The sequence below is a fragment of the Engystomops pustulosus genome, chromosome 4 (assembly GCF_040894005.1).
Source record: "Engystomops pustulosus chromosome 4, aEngPut4.maternal, whole genome shotgun sequence".
NCBI lineage: Eukaryota > Metazoa > Chordata > Amphibia > Anura > Leptodactylidae > Engystomops > Engystomops pustulosus.
In genome coordinates, this window is record NC_092414.1 from 173,371,972 (window position 1) to 173,395,121 (window position 23,150).

Here is a 23,150-nt window from a genome sequence, read left to right on the forward strand (position 1 = left end):
AGCCTCCGCTATTTTTTCCATCAAAAAAAATGCATGGATAACGGATCCCTGCCTAAACGAAACATAACGGATGACATAAAATTTACATTGATGTCAATGAGATTTTTAATTGATACATTAAAGCTCCTCCATTCTTTACTTGTTTAACAGAAGTAAGGAACGGTAGTGTAAACTTAGCCTTAGTTTCATTTTCCCAGAATCCCAGAGTGGAGCATCAATGGCTGTAAGTCACGCCTGGAAGCCTGCCTTCATTGGCAAAGTCACTGTAATTAGAGCTCTTACTTCCCAAAGGCAATTCAGGATCTTTCAGAAATAAGAAAAAAAGTGACGTCATCGATATTTCTAAATTTTAGCGTTTAGTTCTTGCTTTCAGATTTTTAAAGGGGTTGTCCAAACACATTCAATATTGACAGATACCTGGTCATCACCTCTGCTCTCATTACCTGGGTAAAGCCCCCCATTTTTATCTAACGTCTCCAATGGCAGATACAGGGGGATATAAGGATATAGCAAGTTGGAATTCAGCTGTTTGATCCTGAGGAGGCATCAGGCGTCCGATCATGGCTGCTTTGTTTCTGAAAGCGTCTATAGAGAGGTATAGTAAGAGAATTAGAGGAAAGAGTAGAAGGAAAATACTTTATAGAGAGAAATAAATCATCACTTCACATGACAGGAAATATGCTGAAATAACAAGAGAGATAATAATGATTCTAGCAGAGCATGGAGCAGTGAGGAAGAGATAGAAAACAGCATAAATAACCACTAATGAGATAAGCAGAGCAGCATCGGACCCAGCAGTAAGAGTGATCATTTCTAATTGCCCTGTAATTCTATAGATAATAACAATTATAGTAATCATGATAGTAAATATCAGCCCAAGCCTCTGGATGCTGGGAATGTTTGCTGTGTCTACATATTAGCCACTGTATAACACTTCCCAAGCTATCAACTTCAGGAAAAGTTTATACTACCTCCAGTTATTGTCCATTCATCCTCCAAATATTCTGTGCTGAAGTGAAAATGGGCAGGTTTCATCATAGTCCTGATCCAAAAAATAACATAAAATGGTTAAGAAGTTTCTTCTCCCCTGTGAATAAATTCTTAAGGACTTTGTTAATTTGCAGATTGTTAATAGGATTTGTATAATACATTATATTACAGTGTGGTTTATAATAATATATCGTTATTACTACTGTTTGCGTGGGTTTCCTCCGCGTCCTCTGGTTTCCTCCCACACTCCAAAACATACTGGTTGGATGATTAGATTGTGAGCCCCATTGGGGGCAGGGACTGATTTGGCAAGCTCTGTGCAGTGCTGTGTAATCTGTGTGCGCTATATACATAAAGAATTCTTATTACTACTAATAATTCTACTACTACTACTGACATACAATAGTCATCTTTTCTTAGATTCAGCATTTTTCATAAAATTTACCATAGGGAATTACCTATTAGGATTGTCTGATATGGTCCAGTTAGTTGTAGGTGTAGGTGTACCCTGACTATTTAGTGGCACTTCTGTTTTAAAGGAGGATGGTACTACCCACTTATTCATTTTTATAAATATTTAGGAGGAATAACAGAGGAACTGTAAAATGCTAAATTGTTATCCAATAGAATTTTACAATGTCCACCTTAAAGTTACACCGTTGCATTGGTGAAATGGGTTAAAACTTTGGCAACAGCAGAATTAGATAAAATATTGGTTTCTTCTGGGTTCTCAGACTACTTATTTATATGCAAAATACATGACCAGTTTAGTTCATATGAAATTTGTCCTAGAAATAGTATAAATCCTTGCAACAGAGAGATGAACCTTACAGGTTATACAAATAGCAGTGTCAATACATTTGTACAATGCTATGGCATATATATGTGCTATAGAGACATTACATGTGTGCCACACAGGGGATAGATACCAATGTGAGTACATTTGTATAAAGTGTTATCAAAACTATGTAACAATGCATGAGAAGGGTTACATCATACAACTATAATATAGTACTAACCTATGGGCAAGTATAGTAGCGCAAAGCAATATAACATTAGATAAAATATTGTAAATAACCAGCCCATAATCTCTGTGATAGGATTAGAATAAATCCAGAGACACATGTTTCTTCCTGTATGGCATAAGTTTTCTTTTCTCAAGTGTTTCCTGAGCATACAGTGGAAGTAAGCCCATGTCACTGGGCTAGATATTACCAGTTATGCTCCAGTGCAGGCATACAACATGTGCAATTTCAAGGTCTACAACAAATCAGAAGTGTGATGATATGATGTGTGGAGTGAAGCAGAAGATCTGCATTGGATGGTTACATGTCATATGGCAATGGAGTTAGTGGCTGCATTCTGTAACTCCTTTACTCTTCTCCAATTACATCCTTACTAAATACTTTTCCAATCTAATATTGTTTTCTTAAGCAATGTGGAATTCTAGATTGCAGATAAGTGCTGGGGTTGATGTAGTGTTTAATGATAGGGATGGGGAGGATCATCAGTAATTCATCTGGAGCTGTTAGGAATGTAGAGCAAATCTGAGCTTTCCCATCCCTGACACCTCCTATTAATCTTTCCCAGACACTTTTCAATAGGTATCTCCATCTGAGTCCAGACTGTGAATGTACCCTGACACTGGCACTGCCTCTCCCCTGACACCTTCATCCCAGGGCTTCCCTGCTGCATAGAAAGCCAAATGTGCCCAGGTACAATAAAGTCTTTATCCAGCACAGTGGTTTTAACTAGTGAGGCGCTGGAGGATTTCAAAGACCCTTTATATGGAGTTATAAAGTGTGTAACCTACAGTGTGACAACAGAGAACAATAGCCTGCTAAGTATAAGACTGCAGTGTTGCTTATGCTGGTGTAGCTTGTGTTTCTCTTGTTTGTGTCATTTTGTTTAGGAATTTCTATAAATTTAGATCTTTACCTGTTTATATTTGTGTTACCTCTGTATGGGTATGTGTTTAAGAGCATATATATATATATATATATATATATATATATATATATATATATATATATATATTAGCCTCTTTACCAGCTTATATATGCAATGCCTCTGTACGTGTAAATGTGTGTAGGAGCTTATATATATCTTAACCTCTTTACCAGCTTGTATATGTAATGCCTCTGTATGTGTACATGTGTGTAGGAATTTCTATATATCTAACTCTTTACTTCCTTGTGTCTATGTGTAGCCTCTGATTGTATGTCATAACTATAGAGTATTGAATATTCCCTTATTCAGCTGAAATGGTTAATATCAAACAGTTCTGGAGTTCTTGTCTTCCCTGAGCTGCAGTACATCAAGTGCAGGTCCATTGTTCAATGTACAGATTCTGGATCCATTCATCCATAGCATCAACTAGTTACAAAGTCCACAACTTGCTCTATATTTAGTCATGTGACTGCTACCTTTATAGGAAGGTTTTCCATGTAAATGAGGGAGAGTGGAGAGTTAGAAGTAAGTGGAATTCCTGCTAAGAAGAAATCATTGGAACAAATGAATCCGGTGCCGTTTACAATGACATGGTGATCCATCATCACAGACAGCAGCAGTGCAGACCCTGGGAGCAATCCTACTGCTGCTAGGGGGGTCCTTAGAGTGGCCCTGGGGCCCCCAGACACAGGTACAGGTGGTGGTATATGGGTACAGCTGGCACTGCTTCTACCAGCACTCATAGACATGTGCCTGTGTTTACAAACATATTTACATACATGTGACAGTACAGATACAATCCATATGTGCCAATCACACACACACATATATATGTATACATACATATATATATAATAGTCTTGTGTTGTCCCAGGATGAACTGATTAATTACAATGACACTTTTATTTTACATTGCTATAAATTGTAGTAGTGATCGACAGTGCTGGGGGGGGGGGGGGATACTCATGGACATATATATGGGCATAATGGGCATCACATCTGAGGCTTCCCCATAGCTCTCATTATTGAGACGATCTCGGAAACGAAATCGATTGACAAAAATTGCAGCTTGGAAGAAATAACGCGGGATCGCTCCGATGTCTGTATATAGTGTGGGGTCTTTATATAGAGGTCTATAGGAGAGGGAAGGGGGTAGCACTTGACCCCCCTCTGTGTCAGGATCGCTATGACAATACATCCAGAGGACGAGTCAAATCTTTATTATTCCAGAGATTCTAAAGATATTAAATCCTCTGTAATATTAAGGAAGAAACATTGTAATATTGCATTACTAATATCACTAACATAATATTTTAATATTATGTATAGTATTTTATATCAATTTCTTATAGGGAGATATCATAGAAAGTCTTTTACATTTGTTTTATCATGGTAATTGCTAGGAGGAAAGAAAATGTATCACTCATCTATAAATATATTTTAATATGGAAATAAAATAGGTTTCACAGAGACGTGTGTGTATAGTATTCCCCATGTAAATGTATATTCCTATTTATACATCATATTTCTTATATCTGGATCTTTATATCAATTATTATCTATCTATCACCTATCGTTTATCTATTATTTATTTAGCATGTATCTAATATATATCCACGATTCTATCATCTATATATTATCTATCATCTGTTTTCATCTTTCTATTATCCACCATGTATCTTTCTAGTAAGTTTCATCTGTATATATATATACGCCTAATTTCAGAATATACATATATGTGTGTATATATATATATATATATATATATATATATATATATATATATATATATATATATATATATATATATGTGTGTGTGTGTGTGTGTGTGTGCAGTACATAGATGTTTGGTCTATTCAAATATCTATCTATCTCTCTATCTCTATCATCTATCTATTTATCATCTCTCTATCCTTCTATAAATCTATAAATCAATCCTACAAATTATATGCATATACTAACCCCGATCTATCATACATGTTTTATAACCATACTTCTAATGATACTAATACCGTCTACTATTATGTGCCATCTATTGCATGTAATAGAATCTATCGACTCATGAACTTTCTTTAATAGAGATCTCATTCATATTTCTCCTGACAGGAGATATAGTTCCCCAAACAGTGCAGGCAGAATCCAGGGGTGTAGTATGTTATCCCCGTTTGGAGAGTGAATACTTATTCCTTTCTCCACACCTGACACGACAGTGTTAGGCAGATAAGGTGAACATACAGAAGATTAAATCCTATTAATCCATTGGCCTGACTTCTGTGTCCTGTTGCACAAATAGTATTACAATGTATGAGCCTCAAGCACCACCAGTGACCTTAACATACATGTATGGGGTGGGATATTTATGGGGACAGGAAGACAAGGGCTATATAAGTTATTCCCTCAGTGACACAGGTGACCATTGTTTATTTGCAGGTGTTTGGAAATATTGATATTTTTTTTATCATATTTTCTCTTTGACATTGAACCTGACATAATATATTAGGTTACACCTTTAGGTTCATTTGTAACTATGCATGTAACCCCTACATAACCTCGTGTTTGCAGTTCTTGTCTTCTTGCACACACCCTGAGCGTTCATGCCCACCTGATGATAATGCCCAATTTACACTATACAGATACCATAGCCACAGGTCTGTACACCCATAATGCAGCTTTAAGTAAAAGATATCACTCATAGCATCCTAAAATCTCAATGTATTAGCAGAAAATTAAGGATTTCGCCTCTGAATCAGTCGAATTTGGAAAAAATGGATCAAAATAATTAGAATTATGTCTTATACTTGAGAAATATTCTTAAGTCTCAAGGTTGGTATCTGGATCTGCTTAGTTTGTGGCAACATTTTATAACACATTAGTATATATAAGTATTATGCATTGTTAACTTCTAGGACTAAATAATCCAGACAGAGACCTCTCCCTCTATTAATTTCATTGTACTTGTATTGTTTGGGTCTTTTCCCTGACTTGGATGTGAATCCTTGAATCTGCTATGTGTGGTAACAGCACTGGCACTGCTGGGGCTCCTAATCACTGACTATCGATTTCCCTAACTCTCTTCATCCAGCTAAAGACACATCTTAAAACACTGCAGCCCAGAGTGTGCTCTCTGCTTTATACACACTAATAAAATGATTTACCTTTCTCCTCTCACTTCCACACATGGGAAGATCGTTCAAGCCCCAGCTATTTGTGTGTGATCAGTAAATATTTAGTGTGGTGACATCTCAGCTTCTCTCCTGATCAATACCCATCTCTACTGGAGACTTGTATTGTCCGGGACAGGGCTATAGGCTTCATCAGCTGCTTCGTCTCTAGCTGGATGTATTAACCACAGCATCATCTTCTTTCTCTCTCTTTTTCTTTCTTTCTCTTTCTTTCTCTCTTTCTTTTTTTCTTTCTTTCTCCTTTTTTCCTTTCTTTCTTTCCCCTTCGCCTTATATTCTCTTTCTCTGTATCTTCTTATTCTTTCTTTATCTTTCTCTCTTCTTTTCTGAATATTTCTCATCTTACTTTTTCTGTTTCCTTCTCTCTTTCTATAGCTCTCTGTTTGCCTTTTATTTTTTTTTTCTATCCTCTCTGTCTCTCTGAGTCTTCTTATTCCTTCTCTATCCCTTTACCCATTCTCTTTTTCTCTTTTTTTCTATGCCTCTTATCTTACTTTTCATCTTTTATTTAGTTTTTTGTTCCCTCTTTAGCCCTCTCCTTGAATTTTTTTCCTTCCTTCATGTGCCTTCTTTTTCTGTATGCTTTTAGAACTTTATTTTTTTTTAACTTTTCCTTTCTTCTACTAATGCGTTTCATGCTGACCACTCTGTTCTCATTCTATTAGTCTCTGCCATTAGTTCCATATTTTCTCTTCCTGTTTTATTCTTTCTTTCCATTTCCTTTTCTTTCATTCTATCTGCACTTTCTCCAAATCTCTTACTTTCTACTCTCTATTTCCTTTTTCCTTTAAACAATGTATATCCTTTTCCCCTTCTCCAGTGTACATCCTATTATTATGTCCACATACTGTTGCAGCACAGATCTCTTCCATATATTTGTACAAAGTGACTGCAATGTCAGTGAAACACTTTTATCTTCTACAAAAACCTTCAACGCTACAAAACCTTGTAAACAGTGTAAACTTTAATGTCTGGTTTTGCTTTGTGGTTATAAGTCATTGCTATTACTGGATTTGCTATTAATAGCAGATATTAGTGCCATATATGTTGTGTTCCTAGAATATAAATGCCCCCACTATTGTATTGGTATGAGGTTAATGTCCTATAGATATTGATTGGCACCTGTACATCTGCAGCTTTCTATTTGGGTCCAGGACTAAGTATAAAAGATCTGGCTAATTATCAATTCCTGTCTGTATTAATGTGGAGGATCTGGTTTTAGGTGTCTCTGCTTAATTGCCTTCAAGATGAGTACTCAGTGATTGATAAAACACAGAATTTATTGTATTTAGCAAGAATACAGACAGAAAATGTTGCACAAGTTTTTTGGTTGAAAGAGCACATATAAGACTATTGAGAGTCATTGATCCGAAAAGACACAGAGAACAAGTAAAATCGATTTGAAGCGACCCTCTCTCTCCTTTTTCACACCATTCAGAGAGCCCTATTCCTTATAAGACAAAGGCAGTGCCTTGGGAATGCCAAGTAGGGGATCCAGGCTCAAGCAAACAGCACTCTGCCTTAATCTAGATCTAAAAAACTGGTTTTATCACTCAACAAAAAAGGAACCACGCTTAGCACGAGTTGTAGTAGAAAGAGAACTGGTAATTATGACTCTTATGTGACAGCCTGGCTTCATTCTAATAATCTGCAGGGACTTATGGGTAAGGAGACTCACCCTTGACCTTTGGGATCACCAAGGCAGCTATCTATATAATGTGGGCCAAAGTTTAAAAAACCTCTGCCAATGAACTCCCTATGGTATAAATAAAAGCTCTTGTGGTCATGGCTGGAATCCTATGGCACAGTTTAAAAGGGATTAAAAAAAAACCTGATCTTCAATCATCACATTTTCTAACATAACTACCCACCATGCACTAGAGCCTCGTCATAGGCTGAATGCCTGCAACTAATCACTTACATCACACATCCAAACCCTATATATATTCCCAGGGCTTGCTCTGATAAACTTTGCTCCACCAATAACCTATAGATTTCAAGGGACAATGCCTGCCTGTTATCAGTGCCACCCTTTAATTGTTGTCACTAGACATGCCAGGTTCTAGGTGGCAATAAAAAAAAGAAAAAAAAAACTCTCACCTCTAAAGGGCTGTCTCATAGATCCAGCATGAGCTGATTATACTGGCAGCAATTGATTGCTAGCAATAACCTAGTATAAATGCCAAGTTAAAGGGATCTGATAGTCAGTTATTATTCTTTTTCTCCACCTTAAAGTCTATAATTACATCGTCTCCTGTTTTTTTTAGTATTATTGGAGGTGGCAAAAATCATTTGTAATTTCCATTAGGCAGTAAATATGTCATTAGCATTCAGGGCTGTGCTTAAGTTAATTTCTATTAAAGCCAAGGACAAGTGACAATGAAAGAGCATTTGTTTCATTCGTCAAATATGACATAAAATAAAAGCTCTTCCTTTTAGCATCAGTCTTTGGAACAGTTAAAAAAAGAATCCATTAGATGAAATTGTGCCAGGCTGCCAGTGTCTAACTATTTATTACATCTGTAATATATTAAGGACCCATTCATTAGTTTGGTGAGTATATAATGAATATTACATGTGCCAGGCTAGAATATACTGTCTCTGGGATTCAATACATCAGTGCAGTTATTAAAGAGAAATTGTGATAAAGAAGTAGCAGATATTCAAAGAGTGGGACTGTATTCTACATAAAGTTGTGAAAGTGATATTATATCTATAAATACAATAAATTGTATATATATTATACAAAAAAGAGAGAGGGAAAATCATGAACTTAAAGATGTTTTTCCAATTGGGTGCTTGTTTTAAGTCTCATCTATCCCTGCCCCAAACTGGAAGGTGTAGCAATGCTCTCTATTCCTTCTAAGGAATGAGATGAGAGGAGAGATCACTGTGGGCTGCTATACCTTGGGTATGGGGATTTTCTTAAAGGCGAGGCTCACATTCCTGACAAGCTGTGTGCTAGCTCTCTCAAACTCACTACATTTAAAGTTATAGTGTCAAGTTTTTTTTTCCTCTTCTCCCAAAGCCTGCAAGCCAAATAGTACTTCCCTCCAAGCAGAGGATATCCCATTCACCTTTCTCCCTGCACCCTCTACTTTCCAATCAGTTTGTTCAATCGCCTAAAATAAACACAGTAAAGGGAGAACATTGTATTTTTTTTTTCTCTTTTTGCAAAAGGGATTTTTTAAAACGTGCAAAAAAAGGGGACTCATTTCACCTGCCTCGGTATAAAGGGGATAGGAAGAAGATGCAAGCCATTTGGGACGCAGAGCAAGGAAAATACGTTTTTGGTAGGTCTCTTTTATTTCCTTATGCTTTATGTTGAGATGTTGTATCTCTTTAACTATCTCTTCTCCTGGTGCATATGCTGACTGTGCTGCTTTGGGCTCTGTGCTGTGTGTTTGCATTGAATGTAGGATTCTGGAAATCATAGCATGACTAGAAGGCAGCTTGAGCAGTGACTAGAAGGGGAGATGGGAGGATTTTCCCCTGCTGGAGGGCTCCTCTGCTCGGCTGCACCAGGGAGGGGAAGGCTTGCTCTGGGATCAGGATACAATGTAGCTGCAGATAGCAAGGAAAAGGCAGTGTACTCACCGTGATGTCCTCCTGGAGAGACTGCAGAAGGCGGCAGCAGCAGCAGCAGGGCTAGCTTTCCTCAGTGCAGGCTGAATAGACTGCTCTGACCATCAATGAGACAGCACACTGCATCAGCCCCCTAGATCCATCCACTCACCACTGGCTTGCATGATGCAGAAGCACAAACTTTACCCAGCTCTCCAGCTATGTCCAAGCCAATTAATATTAAATCCTTAGATGCTAATCAGATTAATATGTACACAAGTTTCTTTCTTGCAAGGAGCCAAAAGTCGTTTCCCTTTAAGATCCCATCTTTTTTTTTTTTTTGCAGTGTACTCTGAGTTTCCAGCACATGAAAGCCTTACACTAGGGGGCAGACAGATACTGTACTTGCTCCAATCTTGAGCATTTTTTTTTCTTCACCTCACAGCATATGCTCTAATTTAGCACTGTAAATTTTTCAGAGGACCTAACTCTGACAGCCCCTGGTGATTCTCAAAGTACCACAAGCCAGTGGTTAAAAATTGCATTGACTTCTAAGTTCAGAGGAACACAATGAGACTCAGTCACCCCCATTCACAAGACTTCAGTGTGATGCTTGTGAAACACAACACACTAGGCTCCAGCACAAGCCAGGGGATCTGCAGTAATGCTGGCTTCTTCCAGGCTAGTCTTCTGTTTCATCATTTACTAAGGTCAGACGAAAAGCAGCATATTCAGCTTTAACCCTGTGGTGACAATCAGAGATGATAATGATGATCACATCTCCATACTAAGACACAATACTCTATCACATATTCAATTATCATATAACACAATGTGATGCCAACAATGAAATGAGGCATGATGTGAAATGTGACAAATATGATGGCTTTATATTCCTATCATCAGGATACATGGCACACAATGCAGGTGACCATTGTATGGCCTGTAACAGCTATGATCTACTAATGATTTACAACTGGACATAGCGCTGACCCTTATCAAAGGCTAATAATAAGGCACAGTCTGTACATGTATTGTGTAACTATGATGTTATTATTGTGAGTGCCACATCCATCCCCTATCATACCAACATTTCTCCTTATTATATGTCATCCCCTACACAATCTAGTGTTTTCCAGTTAAATTTTCCTCATTTTTCTTAACATAAGCATTTTAATACCTCCCTTAAGAGACACTTATGGGGAGTGGGGTGAAAGGGTTATTTCAATGCAAGTTCCAGATTGTATTACTGAAGAAGAAATGAAGAAGTGGAAACATTCCAGCATCAGGTCTTCACATCATCTGTCACTCTATAGCAAGTGAATGCAGTCTACACATATGCACCATACATTCAATGCAGATTTACTTGTACTTATATGTGTGGAGTAGTGGATACATGGCTATCTTATAATGTGGATGTGACATATTATAAGCACTGGAGCATATGCTGGGTGCATATGTATCATATTGTAATAATGCATTGGTGATCGTCTAAAATATTGAGTTTTTCACTTAAACGTATATTTTTGACGATTCTCATATAGAAATATTTTTACCTCATATTTAGATATTATTAAAAGACATGTATGAAAAAGATGGTAGTCTGGTAGATTGCATGATGATAGATAGATAGATAGATAGATAGATAGATAGATAGATAGATAGATAGATAGATAGATAGAAAGGCTCATATCTGATATAAAGATAATATTAATGGCTTCTTTGCTGCTAGGTGCCTATGCTATTCTGTAGTGGAGTTTGTATTTAATATTTAAGTAGTGTAGTCCCTAATTTTCTGTAGTATCTTAGCACAGGGTTAGTTGCAAACACTATTGCAACCTGACTTTTATGAGAAGACTAAAAAGCGAATAAGTTAATACTTTTATCTACAGTATACATAACATTCAGCAGCAGAAAAATCTCAGATCTAGCCCCAAGATAATGACACTCTTCCTTCTATGTGCAATTAGCCCTAAACCAACAAGGCTCAGCAGCCCTGGCTGACAGGGAATGTAGTAAATAATAGTCCCAGCTATTGATGGTCAAGTGATCAAACAGCAGCGACCCTGATTCTGTAACACAGGAGTATTGTCCATCTGAACCTCCATCACCTCCCATGTGAAGCTCTGTCTGCTCCTCCAGCCTGTTTTTCTACATACTTGAGCTGTGCAAGATGCTGCTGTTATCACTCCAGTCTGGTCAGTGGATGCAAAGCTGTTGGTGGACGTCAATGGGTTCATATATAGAGACATATGTTTGAAGTGTAAATGTATACAGATAAAAAGTAAGGTGTGTATATGTGAATGCATGCGTGCATTGTGTTGTCTATGTGTATTAATCTATGTGTATGTGATATATAATATATATATATTGACAGATCCTGTATATGTATGCAAATAAGAGAGAGGTGTGTATATGTGAACGTATCTATGCATGGAGCCTTTACATAAGTAATATATAATTGCAGAAAAACCCTTGAAGTATATGTGTACACAAAGAGAAAGACTAAAGTGTGCATGCATGATGTATGAATATATGTGTTTAATGTGTATATGTTTCTAAGTGTGTGTTTATATGTGTGAATGTGATGTAGATAGATTGACAGACAAATCCTTAAAGTGTATGTGTATACAGAGGAAAAGACAGGTGTGTGTACAGTATATGTGACTGTATATTTGCATTGTGCTGTCTTTGTGTCTGTCTATATGTGTAGGTTATACACAGCAAATAGATAGATAGATCCTTGAAGTGTATGTGTATACAGAACAATACAGAGGTGTACATGTGTATGTTTGTGTAGGTTATACACAGCAAATATATAGATAGATCCTTGAAGTGTATGTGTATACAGAACAATACAGAGGTGTACATGTGTATGTATATGTATATTTATATGTGTGTATGTGATATATAACAGAAAGATCCTTACAGTAAAAGGTTGTATGTATACATGTATTATGCATGTGATATATAACAGATATATAGATCCTTATAGTGTATACAGTAAAATGCATAGGGGTATATGTTTGTATACGTGTATTTATGTATGTGCAGGTGATTTATAACAGATAGATGTATACAGTAAAAGCCATAGGTGTATATGTATGACATGTGAATGTATCTATGCATTGTGCCTATGTATGTGTGTAGGTGATATATAACAGATAGATAGATCCTTACAGTGTATACAGTAAAATACATAGGTGTATATGTTTGTATACGTGTATTTACATGTCTATTGTATATATATTGTATATGTATGACATGTGAATGTATGCATGTGTGTATTGTGCCTATGTATGTGTGTAGGTGATATATAACAGATAGATCCTTACAGTGTACACAGTAAAATACAGAGGTGTATACGAATTACATGTGAACGTATCTATGCATTGTGCCTATGTATGTGCTTAGGTGATTTTCTCATATCTATACATTAAGATGTAACTCTATCCTATATAACAAGTATGCCCCTCTATACCCTGTGTATAAGAGATAGAGGATTACGCAGCATGCCTTCTCCTGTCACCCTTCTTATTGTGTCTGTATGGAGGAAGAGAGGAGACGGTCTCTAGGACCGGGCAGCGCCGGGAGAGCAGGGCGCCCTGTACCACTAGCCTGGCCCCGACCAATGGGGTGCCGCGGGGCGGGGCTGGGAGCCCTGACCAGTTAAACACAATCTCTCGCCTTATAAGGAGCGGCGTCTCCATGGTAACGTGCGCTAAGTTGCAGCAGCGGTGTCAAAGTTCACTATATAGAGAGCGGAGTGAGCTGATCGCAGAGACAGCACAGAGCTCTGCCCGCGCTCCCGCACCCCCCCGCCCCGCGCTCTCCTCTCTCTCTCCTCTCTCTCTCTTTAGCATATTTGATCACTTTGATTGCCGCCTGGTATTTGAGGGCTTCTCCTGCTGCATGAAGGATGATGTCCTGCTGCTGCTGCTGCTAGAGGAGAGGGGACTCTGCCCAGAGAAGAGGAAGGACCTGAAGTCCTGCTGCTGCTGCTGGAGGAGAAGCCAGGACCCCCGTGCAGTCACTGCTGAGCCTTAACCCTTCATGGCTTTCCTGAATCTCCCCAGGACCTGGCCCCCAGCACCCAAGTCTTCTCCAGAGCACTACTAGAGCACCCACCCTGCTGCTGCAGCTCCTCATCATCATCATCTGATTGTCTTCTCCTTCTTCTTCTCCATTGCCCCCCCTCCCCCTTATCCCTATATTAAAGCTGCACTAGAAGAAGAACAAGAAGCAGTTTGGAAGAGGTTCTCCCATAGATATGGCAATGGTAGTGGGTGCTTGGAGAGACCCTCAGGACGATATGCCAGGAAGTCAACCTTCACAGCCACCTCCAGGGCAAGCAGGGGCCCCACACACCCCACAGACACCAGGGCAAGGAGTGCCCTCTACCACCCCTGCCCAATCCAACCCCTCCAGCCAGTCCAGCCAGAACCAGGGGGACAAGCAGCAACAACAGCAGCAGCACATAGAGTGTGTGGTGTGTGGGGACAAGTCCAGTGGCAAGCACTATGGCCAGTTCACCTGTGAGGGCTGCAAGAGCTTCTTCAAGAGAAGTGTCAGGAGGAACCTGACCTACACATGTCGTGCCAACAGGAACTGCCCCATAGACCAGCACCACCGCAACCAGTGCCAGTACTGCCGCCTCAAAAAATGTCTCAAAGTTGGCATGAGACGGGAAGGTATTGGGATTTCATTTCTTTTACACTCTCTATTGTTCTGTCACCATCACCACCACAACCAACCACTTACTCATAGGAACTTTCTCATGCATGGCACAGCTCTGGGACTTTACTAGTTCCCCTCTTTTATTTTGGTTCGCTTTTTATTTTTTTACCCCCCACGTTTATAATAATAATACTATTTATTATATTTCTTATTAGTTTATTTATTACGTTATCTATTATTTTATTATTAGTTTATTTGTATCACGCTTATTATTTTATTATTATTATTATTATTATTATTATTATTTATATTACATTTATTATTTATTATTCAACTCTATTTATTTTATTATTATTTCAGAATATATATATTTACTACTTTGTAAACCCATAGTTTTTAAGGCTTAATATAAACTATCTAGTAGAAGGGATTCTTTTTTTATATATTTCTATGTATTCTTCCCCACACAAAACCCCCATCTCCATGGAATAATCTGCCTGGCCCCTGTGACCTAGAATGTCATTCTGCACAGGAGTTAAAACTGATTAAGATCAGAAGGACAGTTTGGAGCTGGGTCGTGTAACACACACTCACATACACACATACACTCACTAGTATACACATAGACACACAAACACTTACATATACATACACAAACACATATATAAACATAATATACACATATACACACACACATGCTTTCTCTCTACCCTCCATTAAAAATTACAATTCAAGTTCCTGCTTCCATAAGCTGGGGGTGTTGCAGATGGCTTGTGTTGTTGTTGTTGTAGCTTGTGGTGTATGTGTGTATTTTGTGTTGTGTGTGTCCTCTTGTGAAAGTCAAACCCTTTTGTGATCTAGCATGAGGCAAGGACAGGGAGCTGATAGTGTGCAGGCTGTCTCCTCTCTAGGCTAGGGGTTACAGCCTTCCTCTTCCTTTGTGTTCCAGCTGCTTCAGCTAACGCTGTCCTGCTCACAGTCTCACGCACATCTCTGCAAAAAAAAAAAAAAAAACTCAAATACTTTCCAAAATCCCAAACACTTTATAAACTAAAAACATCACCCCCCTCATTGTTCTATGTCTCTCTTCATGCAAATCCAGTGCAATAAAAACACAGAGGCCTGCAAGCTGCAAGCACATCCATCCAGCTTAGCCACATTATATTCTTTATATCATTATAATTATGTTGTTGTTGTTGTTTTTTTAGTGGGGGGGATTTTTACAATCCTATTGCTGAGTTTTCTTTTGTATTTAAAAAAAAAAATATGCGTCTATATATATAATATAATTAAAAAGAATCGGCAATATTCTATGTGTAGATGGGAGAAGGAAACAGAAGGACATTATGAGCCCATATGGAAGAATAAATTGAATGTCTTCGCGTTTGGGAAGTCAGCAGATTTTTTTTTTATTATTAAAGCAAAGCAGAGGAGAGATATTGAAGCCATTGTGGGATGTAGATTATGGGATTGTTGTAATTTAGTCATAAAACAACACAATAACAGCACAGATCTGGGATGCATGGAGACATGTTTTGAGATTTGACTTTGTATGAGAGCCAGTCACCCACTGATTTTAATTGCTGTAGTTTCTTCTTTATTTACTGCAGCCGTACAGAGGGGCAGAATGCCACCCACACAGCCGACCCATGGCCAGTTCGCCTTGACAAATGGAGACCCCCTGAACTGCCATTCCTACCTATCCGGATATATATCCCTTCTTCTGAGAGCAGAACCCTACCCCACCTCCAGATTTGGCAGTCAATGCATGCAACCCAACAACATTATGGGCATCGAGAACATTTGTGAACTGGCAGCCAGGATGCTCTTCAGTGCAGTGGAGTGGGCACGGAATATCCCCTTCTTCCCAGACCTACAGATCACAGACCAAGTGGCACTTCTAAGGCTGACCTGGAGTGAGTTATTTGTGCTGAACGCTGCCCAGTGCTCCATGCCCCTCCATGTTGCCCCTCTCCTGGCAGCTGCTGGTCTACACGCTTCCCCCATGTCTGCGGACAGAGTGGTGGCCTTCATGGACCACATACGAATCTTCCAAGAGCAAGTAGAAAAACTCAAGGCATTACATGTGGACTCGGCAGAATATAGTTGTTTAAAAGCTATAGTTCTCTTTACTTCAGGTAAGAAATACATGACATGCTATATATTATCTATCTGTCTATCATCCATCTATCATATCTGTAATCCACTACTTCCATCTATTTATTATTTAGGGAAGTAGTTTATTATTTACTCTATTTTCTACTGGATCTATCTGCTTATCTGTCTACTTATGTAGTATCTATCTATCTATCTATCTATCTATCTATTATCTGTCTATCATCTATTATCTGTCTATCATCTATGATCTGTCTATCATCTATGATCTGTCCATCTATTATAGGATCTTGTAACTTTATTTCTTCCTATCTATTCTATCTACCGTATACTGTATCTATCTGCTTATCTGTCTACTTATGCAGTATCTATCTATCTATCTATCTACCTTTTTATCTGTCTATCTATTATTTATTTTCTATCTAGTATCTTATAATTTTCTTTCTTCCTATCTATTCTGTATCATATCTATGTACCGTATCTATCTGCATATCTACCTATCTAGTAACTATACATTCTATATATCATCTATCTATTATTTAATCTCTCTTTACTGTTTCCATATGCATATGTCTACCTATTATCTATGTATCTATCTATATCTATCTATCATGTGTCTATCAATCATCTAACCTTACCGTTTCTCTCTGCTTATCTGTCTACTTTTTATCTATTTATCTATTATCTGTCTACTATTATCTGTCTACAGATTTGTCTTTCCACCTATATCTAGATACCCATCTGTATACCTATCTATCTATTTATCTATCGTTCTATAAATTATCTATCTATCCTTACTGTTTCTATATCTGTCTACCTACTATCTATCGTTCTATCTAGTATCTATCTACTATCTGTCTACAGAATTATCTTTCCACCTATATTTAGATAATCTAGATACCCATATGTCTTATCTATATCCATATATCTATATCTATATATATATATATATCTTTATATACTATCTGCCTACAGATTTCTCTTTACACCTATATCTAGATACCCCTCTGTCTAATGATTTTTGCTAAGATGAATGAACCATAAGATAGCTGATTACTGTAGCAACATGTGATAGATGTGCATTATCACTATTATTATAATTATTATTGTTGTTATTATCATTATTATGACTGGAGATAGTAAGGCCCCCAACTTTCACAGACCTAATCCCATATTTACAAAGTTAAAGTTAATAAAAAGTAAAATAATCCTATTTTCTGAATCTCATAGCATTTAGAGATAGTGTAAAAAAAAACATAAACTATTGTGAGATGGTGAAATAATGTAGCTCAAAGTAGAGGAGACAGTGCAGTTCCTGGCTGGGTCCCTACAGGGCTCCTCCATAGAGTGTAGCTTGCAGGCAGCAATGATCTGTTGTTTGTTTAACTGCATGGGCCCAAATCATTGGGATTCCAAATGTATTTGTGAATCGGACGAGTTAAGACAGGCAGGTTAGGATTTCACTGCTCGCCTGCTGTAACTTTAGACAGAATACAACTTTTAGTGTAGAAATGAGAGGCAAGCAGCCACATTATTTACCCACAGTAAGCAGTGGGGGCAGGGAGTGGAAACACAGACAAGGGGAAAAAGTTTCCTTCCTCCAACAAAACTCTTAATATTTAAACTAACATGTCCTCATGATATTCTGATCGCAAAACCAGCTCTAAAGCAGTAATGAACACATTAATTGTCATGTATCGTAGGTTAATCATATATGTGATAGTAATTAACTCTTTGGTGTCCCAGCTTGGTGGGACATCTCGCAAATTTAGTCGCTTTAGTGATTTCAATAAGCAATCTGCGATAGATCTGGGAGTGAATGTGCAGAGATGTAGGTAGTTGTGTTCTAGATTCTCTCACTCCTTACACATCTTTGCTGCTGATTAAATAAGAAATCGCAGCCTTCATCGCCCGAGGCTTTTCACTGCAAAATTATTACATCTCCTCTTATGATGAGGGTTTTTTTTTATTCATTGTCTGATGATCTTGACAAAATGAGTGAAATAAAAATATGGATGTAAATTAAATATTAATTTGAATGATTTATATAGAAGGACATCATCATCAGTAAATTATTATTATTATTATTATTATTATTATTATTATTATTATTATTATTATTATTATGCGTGGAGTTAATAATTAATGTGTACAATACAAGTGTGCACTGTAGTCATAGTGTCACCCATCTTGCACCCTCCTCCTAAATGTGATGGGAGGAAGAAGGACACATAGTGAGTAGTGAAGTGCAGTTTGCAGGGACCTATCTCCCAGGTCAGATGCTCATTCATATTACACATAATGGAGGGATCTAGTGTAAAAAGACTATAAATGGTCTCGATTATGTACAAATCTGTGACTGTATGATATTATAAAGTACAATGTGCGCTTGATTCTAAGTTGTCAGAGGGTGCAAGTTGTCAGGATGTATGAAGGGTTCACATAAATAAGTGCTTTTATTTCCCTCCACATGATTCAAATAATTTGCATGCCTTTTTTAATGACCCCGGATTACAATATGCATATGCTACTCTCTACTTCCAAGAAGCCAATGGCAGGTTAGGTCACAACCCAATCTCCAGACAGAGGCTATTTGTGATTTAACCCCCACCACCACCACCTCCTCCTCAGCATTGTATTTAATGGTCAGAGTCTCCCAGTAGAGTCTCCCTGGGCCCTTGTCTAAGCCCAGCTCTAGTAGAGGAGAGGGATAAGAGTTTGCTTGGCTGATTCTGAACAACCAATACTGACAAGATGATCTTTAAAAGAGCCACTTAAGACATTTGCTGAGACTAAAGAAAAACATATAGTCCTCCAAGGGAGAATATATTAGGAGACCAGCACTTGTATTGTTGATGGGTGAAGATCAGATGTTGTGTGCAGTCATTAGTAGGCCTCTGCTGGATTTACTATTACACTTGTCCGTGCAATGGGGGTAGATTTGGGGGCTGCACAAGTCTTGTGACTGATATAATGACATTGTTTATCACACTTTCTTGCAGATGCCTGTGGTCTGTCTGATGTAGCCCATGTGGAAAGTTTGCAGGAGAAGTCGCAATGTGCATTGGAAGAATATGTTAGGAGCCAGTACCCCAACCAGCCTACAAGATTTGGCAAACTCTTACTCCGTCTACCCTCCCTCCGCACTGTGTCCTCCTCTGTCATAGAGCAATTGTTTTTCGTCCGTTTGGTAGGTAAAACCCCTATAGAAACGCTCATTAGGGATATGTTACTCTCTGGAAGCAGTTTCAATTGGCCCTATATGTCCATTCAATAAAATACAAAGTATTGATGGGGGTGGGAGGGGGGATTGGAGGGCAAGCTAAGAATAAAAAGTAAAAAGAGACTTTGGGGTATGTTGGCATAAAATTCCTTCTGCTAAGGCTGTTACAAGTTTACTTAAAGAAGAGGGAAGAAATTTATTGGACTGTGAATTAAAAAAAAAAACCAACAAAAAAACTAAACATAAAAAAAGACTATCGATGAACTCTTATCAGAATGCATTTAAAAACCTGTCTCGTTCAGAACAACTTGGCTACGTATCTTTTTCTTCTTTTTTTTGTAAAAAAAAAAATCAGCAAAAAAAGTCAACAGGGAAATTTTAGTCTTTTTTGTAACCTTTAAAAAAAAATATCGCTAAAAGTGCATTTATGGAAATGTGGAAAAATTAGCAGAAAGAAAGTTTTCCCCCCCCAAAAAATTTTTTTTATTTTTTTTTTCTTAAATCGTCCTCTGTGTCTAGATGTTTTTTTTCCCCTTTTTTTTAATTTGTATTTTCCTGGTTCCAAACCAGTTTATTTCTGTGGATCTATATTTTTTTTTTTAATAAATATATTCTTGACTTAAGAGTAAGAAAAAAAGCTGTATCCTTAAAAGTATATGTTCTGTAAGAATTAAAACAGAGTCCACAAAATATGATAAGAAAAAAATAATAATGGAATTTTAAAGAATTGGACACTAGAAGCTAAGTTGGAAGCGCACTTATAAGTGATGAGCCTAATTTAATTAATATTTTTCAGACCTGTAATTATTTACCACGTTTCTTCATTACACAAGACAGAATGTTTTTTTTTCTTAATATTATTATAATTATTATTATTATTTTATTTTTTCATGATGTGGGGGTTGAAGAGTAGGGTGACCCTGTGTGTCTATGAGACCCAGCAGCGCTTTAGATAAGGACAATTCATGTTCCATACAGTATTCTTCATTCTCTCAAGCTCCTATATATAACTGTTTGTATATTTGCAAAATCCCTTTGTATTATAATTGTTGATATTTCCATTTTTTTTATAAAAAGAGACAAAAAAACTACCATTGAAAAATCAGCATGACAAATAACACTGTTGGCACTTATACATAATGTGATTGATTCGGTAACTAGATTTTACAGTTTTTTTTGTGTTACAAAACTGAAGGTTTTTATTTTTTTTTTGTTTTTTTTTTTGTTTTTTTTTTAAGTGCAACCTTTTTTTCTGTATACTGTAAAAGTTATAATAACTGAACTGTTTGGTCGAGTCTTTGTGTGTTATATTTCGAGAAAAAAATTGAAAGTATTCAGAAATTAAAATATTATTTGATATCTGAAAACCTCTTTGGCTGTGACAAGTGTCTTTACAGAGAACGATCTGATCCATATTTCATCTGTTTCTTCTAATGAACCCCCCTTTGTGATATGGGGGGGATCTGGCTGCAGAAGGGGTTAATTGAATCTGCTTTTTCTCCCTTTCCCCCCCATCCACCCACCCCCTTATTGTGTATTTGCATGCCTAATTCTGCAGGAAACGCTTAAACCAATGGTTTATCTATGGTTTTAAGAGGTCCTGGACATTATTATTGCAACCCTTTCCTAGTAACCTAATACACAATTTCATTAAAAATGGATTTCCTAGGCCCATACTTCTAAGTGCCTGTATTTTAGCGAACTTATTATATTGTTAAACTTGTCCAAAAAAAAAATCTTCTGCATCTATTTTATGAACATGAAAAATAAGAGGACTATTTTGTAAATATCTGATATACACGCACAGGATATTTGGGGGAAGCCAGTGGCACATTTGTATATACAGGTCAAGTTGCTTTTGTAGGGATTTCTGATTTTCTTTTTGGTTGCTCAATAATATTTTGTGATATGTGAAGAGACTCATCAGTGGGGATGACTAAGTATAGGGAGTCCCCGTACAGAAGAAATTATGGATAATGATAAAGTCAACGGAAGGGATTTGGGATGGGGGGGGCTTTGTAATAGAACCAGAATAATAGGCATCCCAAAATAAATTGTCATTTGTTAATATTGGGGTATATTTTGTACAAAAAGAATAAGAAAAATGGCCATATTTTAACATTATTCCAATGTCATTTTTTCAATTAATTTATTGTCAATGCACGCCTGGACCTTGCTGTCTGACTGGGATTGATTACAAGTACATGCACACATGTATAGGAGATGACATATCTATAGAAGAGGATACATCTATAGGACACATGCATCGAAGGGAATACATCTATAGGACACATGTATGGGAGAGGATACATCTACAGGACATATATATATAGGAGGACACATCTATAGGAGTGGAAACAACTATAGGAGGACACGTGTAGTAGAGGAAACGTCTAAAAGATAAATCTATAGGACAGACCAATAGAAGAGGATACATCTATGGGACACATGTATAGGAGAGGATACATCTATGGGACACATGTATAGGAGAGGATACATCTATGGGACACATGTATAGGAGAGGATACATCTATGGGACACATGTATAGGAGAGGATACATCTATGGGACACATGTATAGGAGAGAATACATCTATGGGACATCTCTGTGTGAGGACACATCTATAGGAGTGGAAACATCTATAGGAGGACACACGTGTAGGAGAGGAAACGTCTAAAGGATACATGTATAGTACAGACCTATAGAAGAGGATACATCTAGAGGACACATGTATAGGAGAGGACACATCCATAGGATATATATAGAGGAGGACACATCTATAGGCTGGCTGGAGACATAGCAGAGCGCTATACATAACACACAGGGAGAGGAGTGAGCACATTCGCAGAGTATTACTGACCTCTACTTTTAGGTTTCTTCAATTGCAAGTCATTGCATTTATGAGTGTATGAAGTTTATTTTTATTTTTTTTGTATTACAAAAAAAAAGTGAAAAAAAATCAACAAAAAAAAGTCACAGGAAGTCGTTTTGTGTTTAGCTTGTTGTAAAACCTTCATGTGTTGTAAATTTGTCTCATTGGTATTAAATTATAATTTATGAATTTCAAACTGAAAACAAGTTTAGTCCCTTTTCCTTATTGTGTGGTCAGAGTGATGATGATGGTGATGATGATGAAAAGGATGATGGTGGTGATGATGATGAAGCTTGTAACAATTAACGTGTGTGGATGATGCAGAATTTAGGGTGAAGTTTATTATTCCTACTTTTATTATTATTCCTACTAAGTTTTCTGTTTCGTGCTGATTTGGAACAAAAGATCTGGCTAGGACAAAAGGGAGAGGGTGATTTAAGAGCAAGTTGTGGGAGATCTTAACCTGTTCTTTGCTGCAAGGCTGCAATGCTTTTTATGTAGAAGGGTTGCCCAGGAGTGTAGGGGTTAACTGTAGCTCTAGATTAAAGATGGCAACACTATAAGTGTCTTTCATCCT

At 37.4% G+C, this 23,150-nt stretch overlaps 1 protein-coding gene and 1 long non-coding RNA gene across 11 annotated transcripts in view; one reads left to right on the top strand and one right to left on the bottom strand.

Annotated features, from left to right (window-relative positions):
* LOC140127648 (uncharacterized) overlaps window positions 1-12,019 on the bottom strand; it is a 52,718-nt gene extending 40,699 nt beyond the window's left edge. For 2 of the 8 annotated variants that reach the window (XR_011855041.1, XR_011855039.1), the window contains exons 1-3: window positions 9,720-11,028; window positions 972-1,042; window positions 444-585 (exon numbers count right to left, since the gene is read on the bottom strand). This is a non-coding gene — a long non-coding RNA (uncharacterized lncRNA). Of the gene's footprint in view, window positions 1-443; window positions 586-971; window positions 1,043-9,719; window positions 11,029-11,797 lie in introns of those variants that run through there. The other 6 variants (XR_011855043.1, XR_011855040.1, XR_011855045.1 and 3 more) reach the window with 4 other exon arrangements.
* On the top strand, window positions 9,042-22,769 carry NR2F2 (nuclear receptor subfamily 2 group F member 2). Of its 3 annotated transcripts, none has more exons than XM_072148572.1 (3): window positions 9,042-9,415; window positions 15,974-16,501; window positions 19,481-22,769. In XM_072148572.1, the coding sequence occupies exons 1-3, from the start codon at window positions 9,373-9,375 to the stop codon at window positions 19,753-19,755; spliced, it is 846 nt and encodes a 281-aa protein (XP_072004673.1). In that variant the 5' UTR covers window positions 9,042-9,372; the 3' UTR covers window positions 19,756-22,769. The 3 variants fall into 3 exon arrangements, with proteins under 3 accessions (XP_072004673.1, XP_072004671.1, XP_072004672.1); XM_072148570.1 differs by lacking the exon at window positions 9,042-9,415 and adding an exon at window positions 13,409-14,377 and having other exon boundaries at window positions 15,953-16,501; XM_072148571.1 differs by lacking the exon at window positions 9,042-9,415 and adding an exon at window positions 13,416-14,377.
* Window positions 22,770-23,150: the final 381 nt, after the last annotated feature.

Coding starts and splice junctions, on each gene's coding strand:
- NR2F2 (XM_072148570.1), top strand. CDS start 13,957: ATGGCAATGGTAGTGGGTGCTTGGAGAGACCCTCAGGACGATATGCCA. Junction 14,378..15,952: donor AGTTGGCATGAGACGGGAAG/GTATTGGGATTT, acceptor TAATTGCTGTAG/TTTCTTCTTTATTTACTGCA. Junction 16,502..19,480: donor TATAGTTCTCTTTACTTCAG/GTAAGAAATACA, acceptor ACTTTCTTGCAG/ATGCCTGTGGTCTGTCTGAT.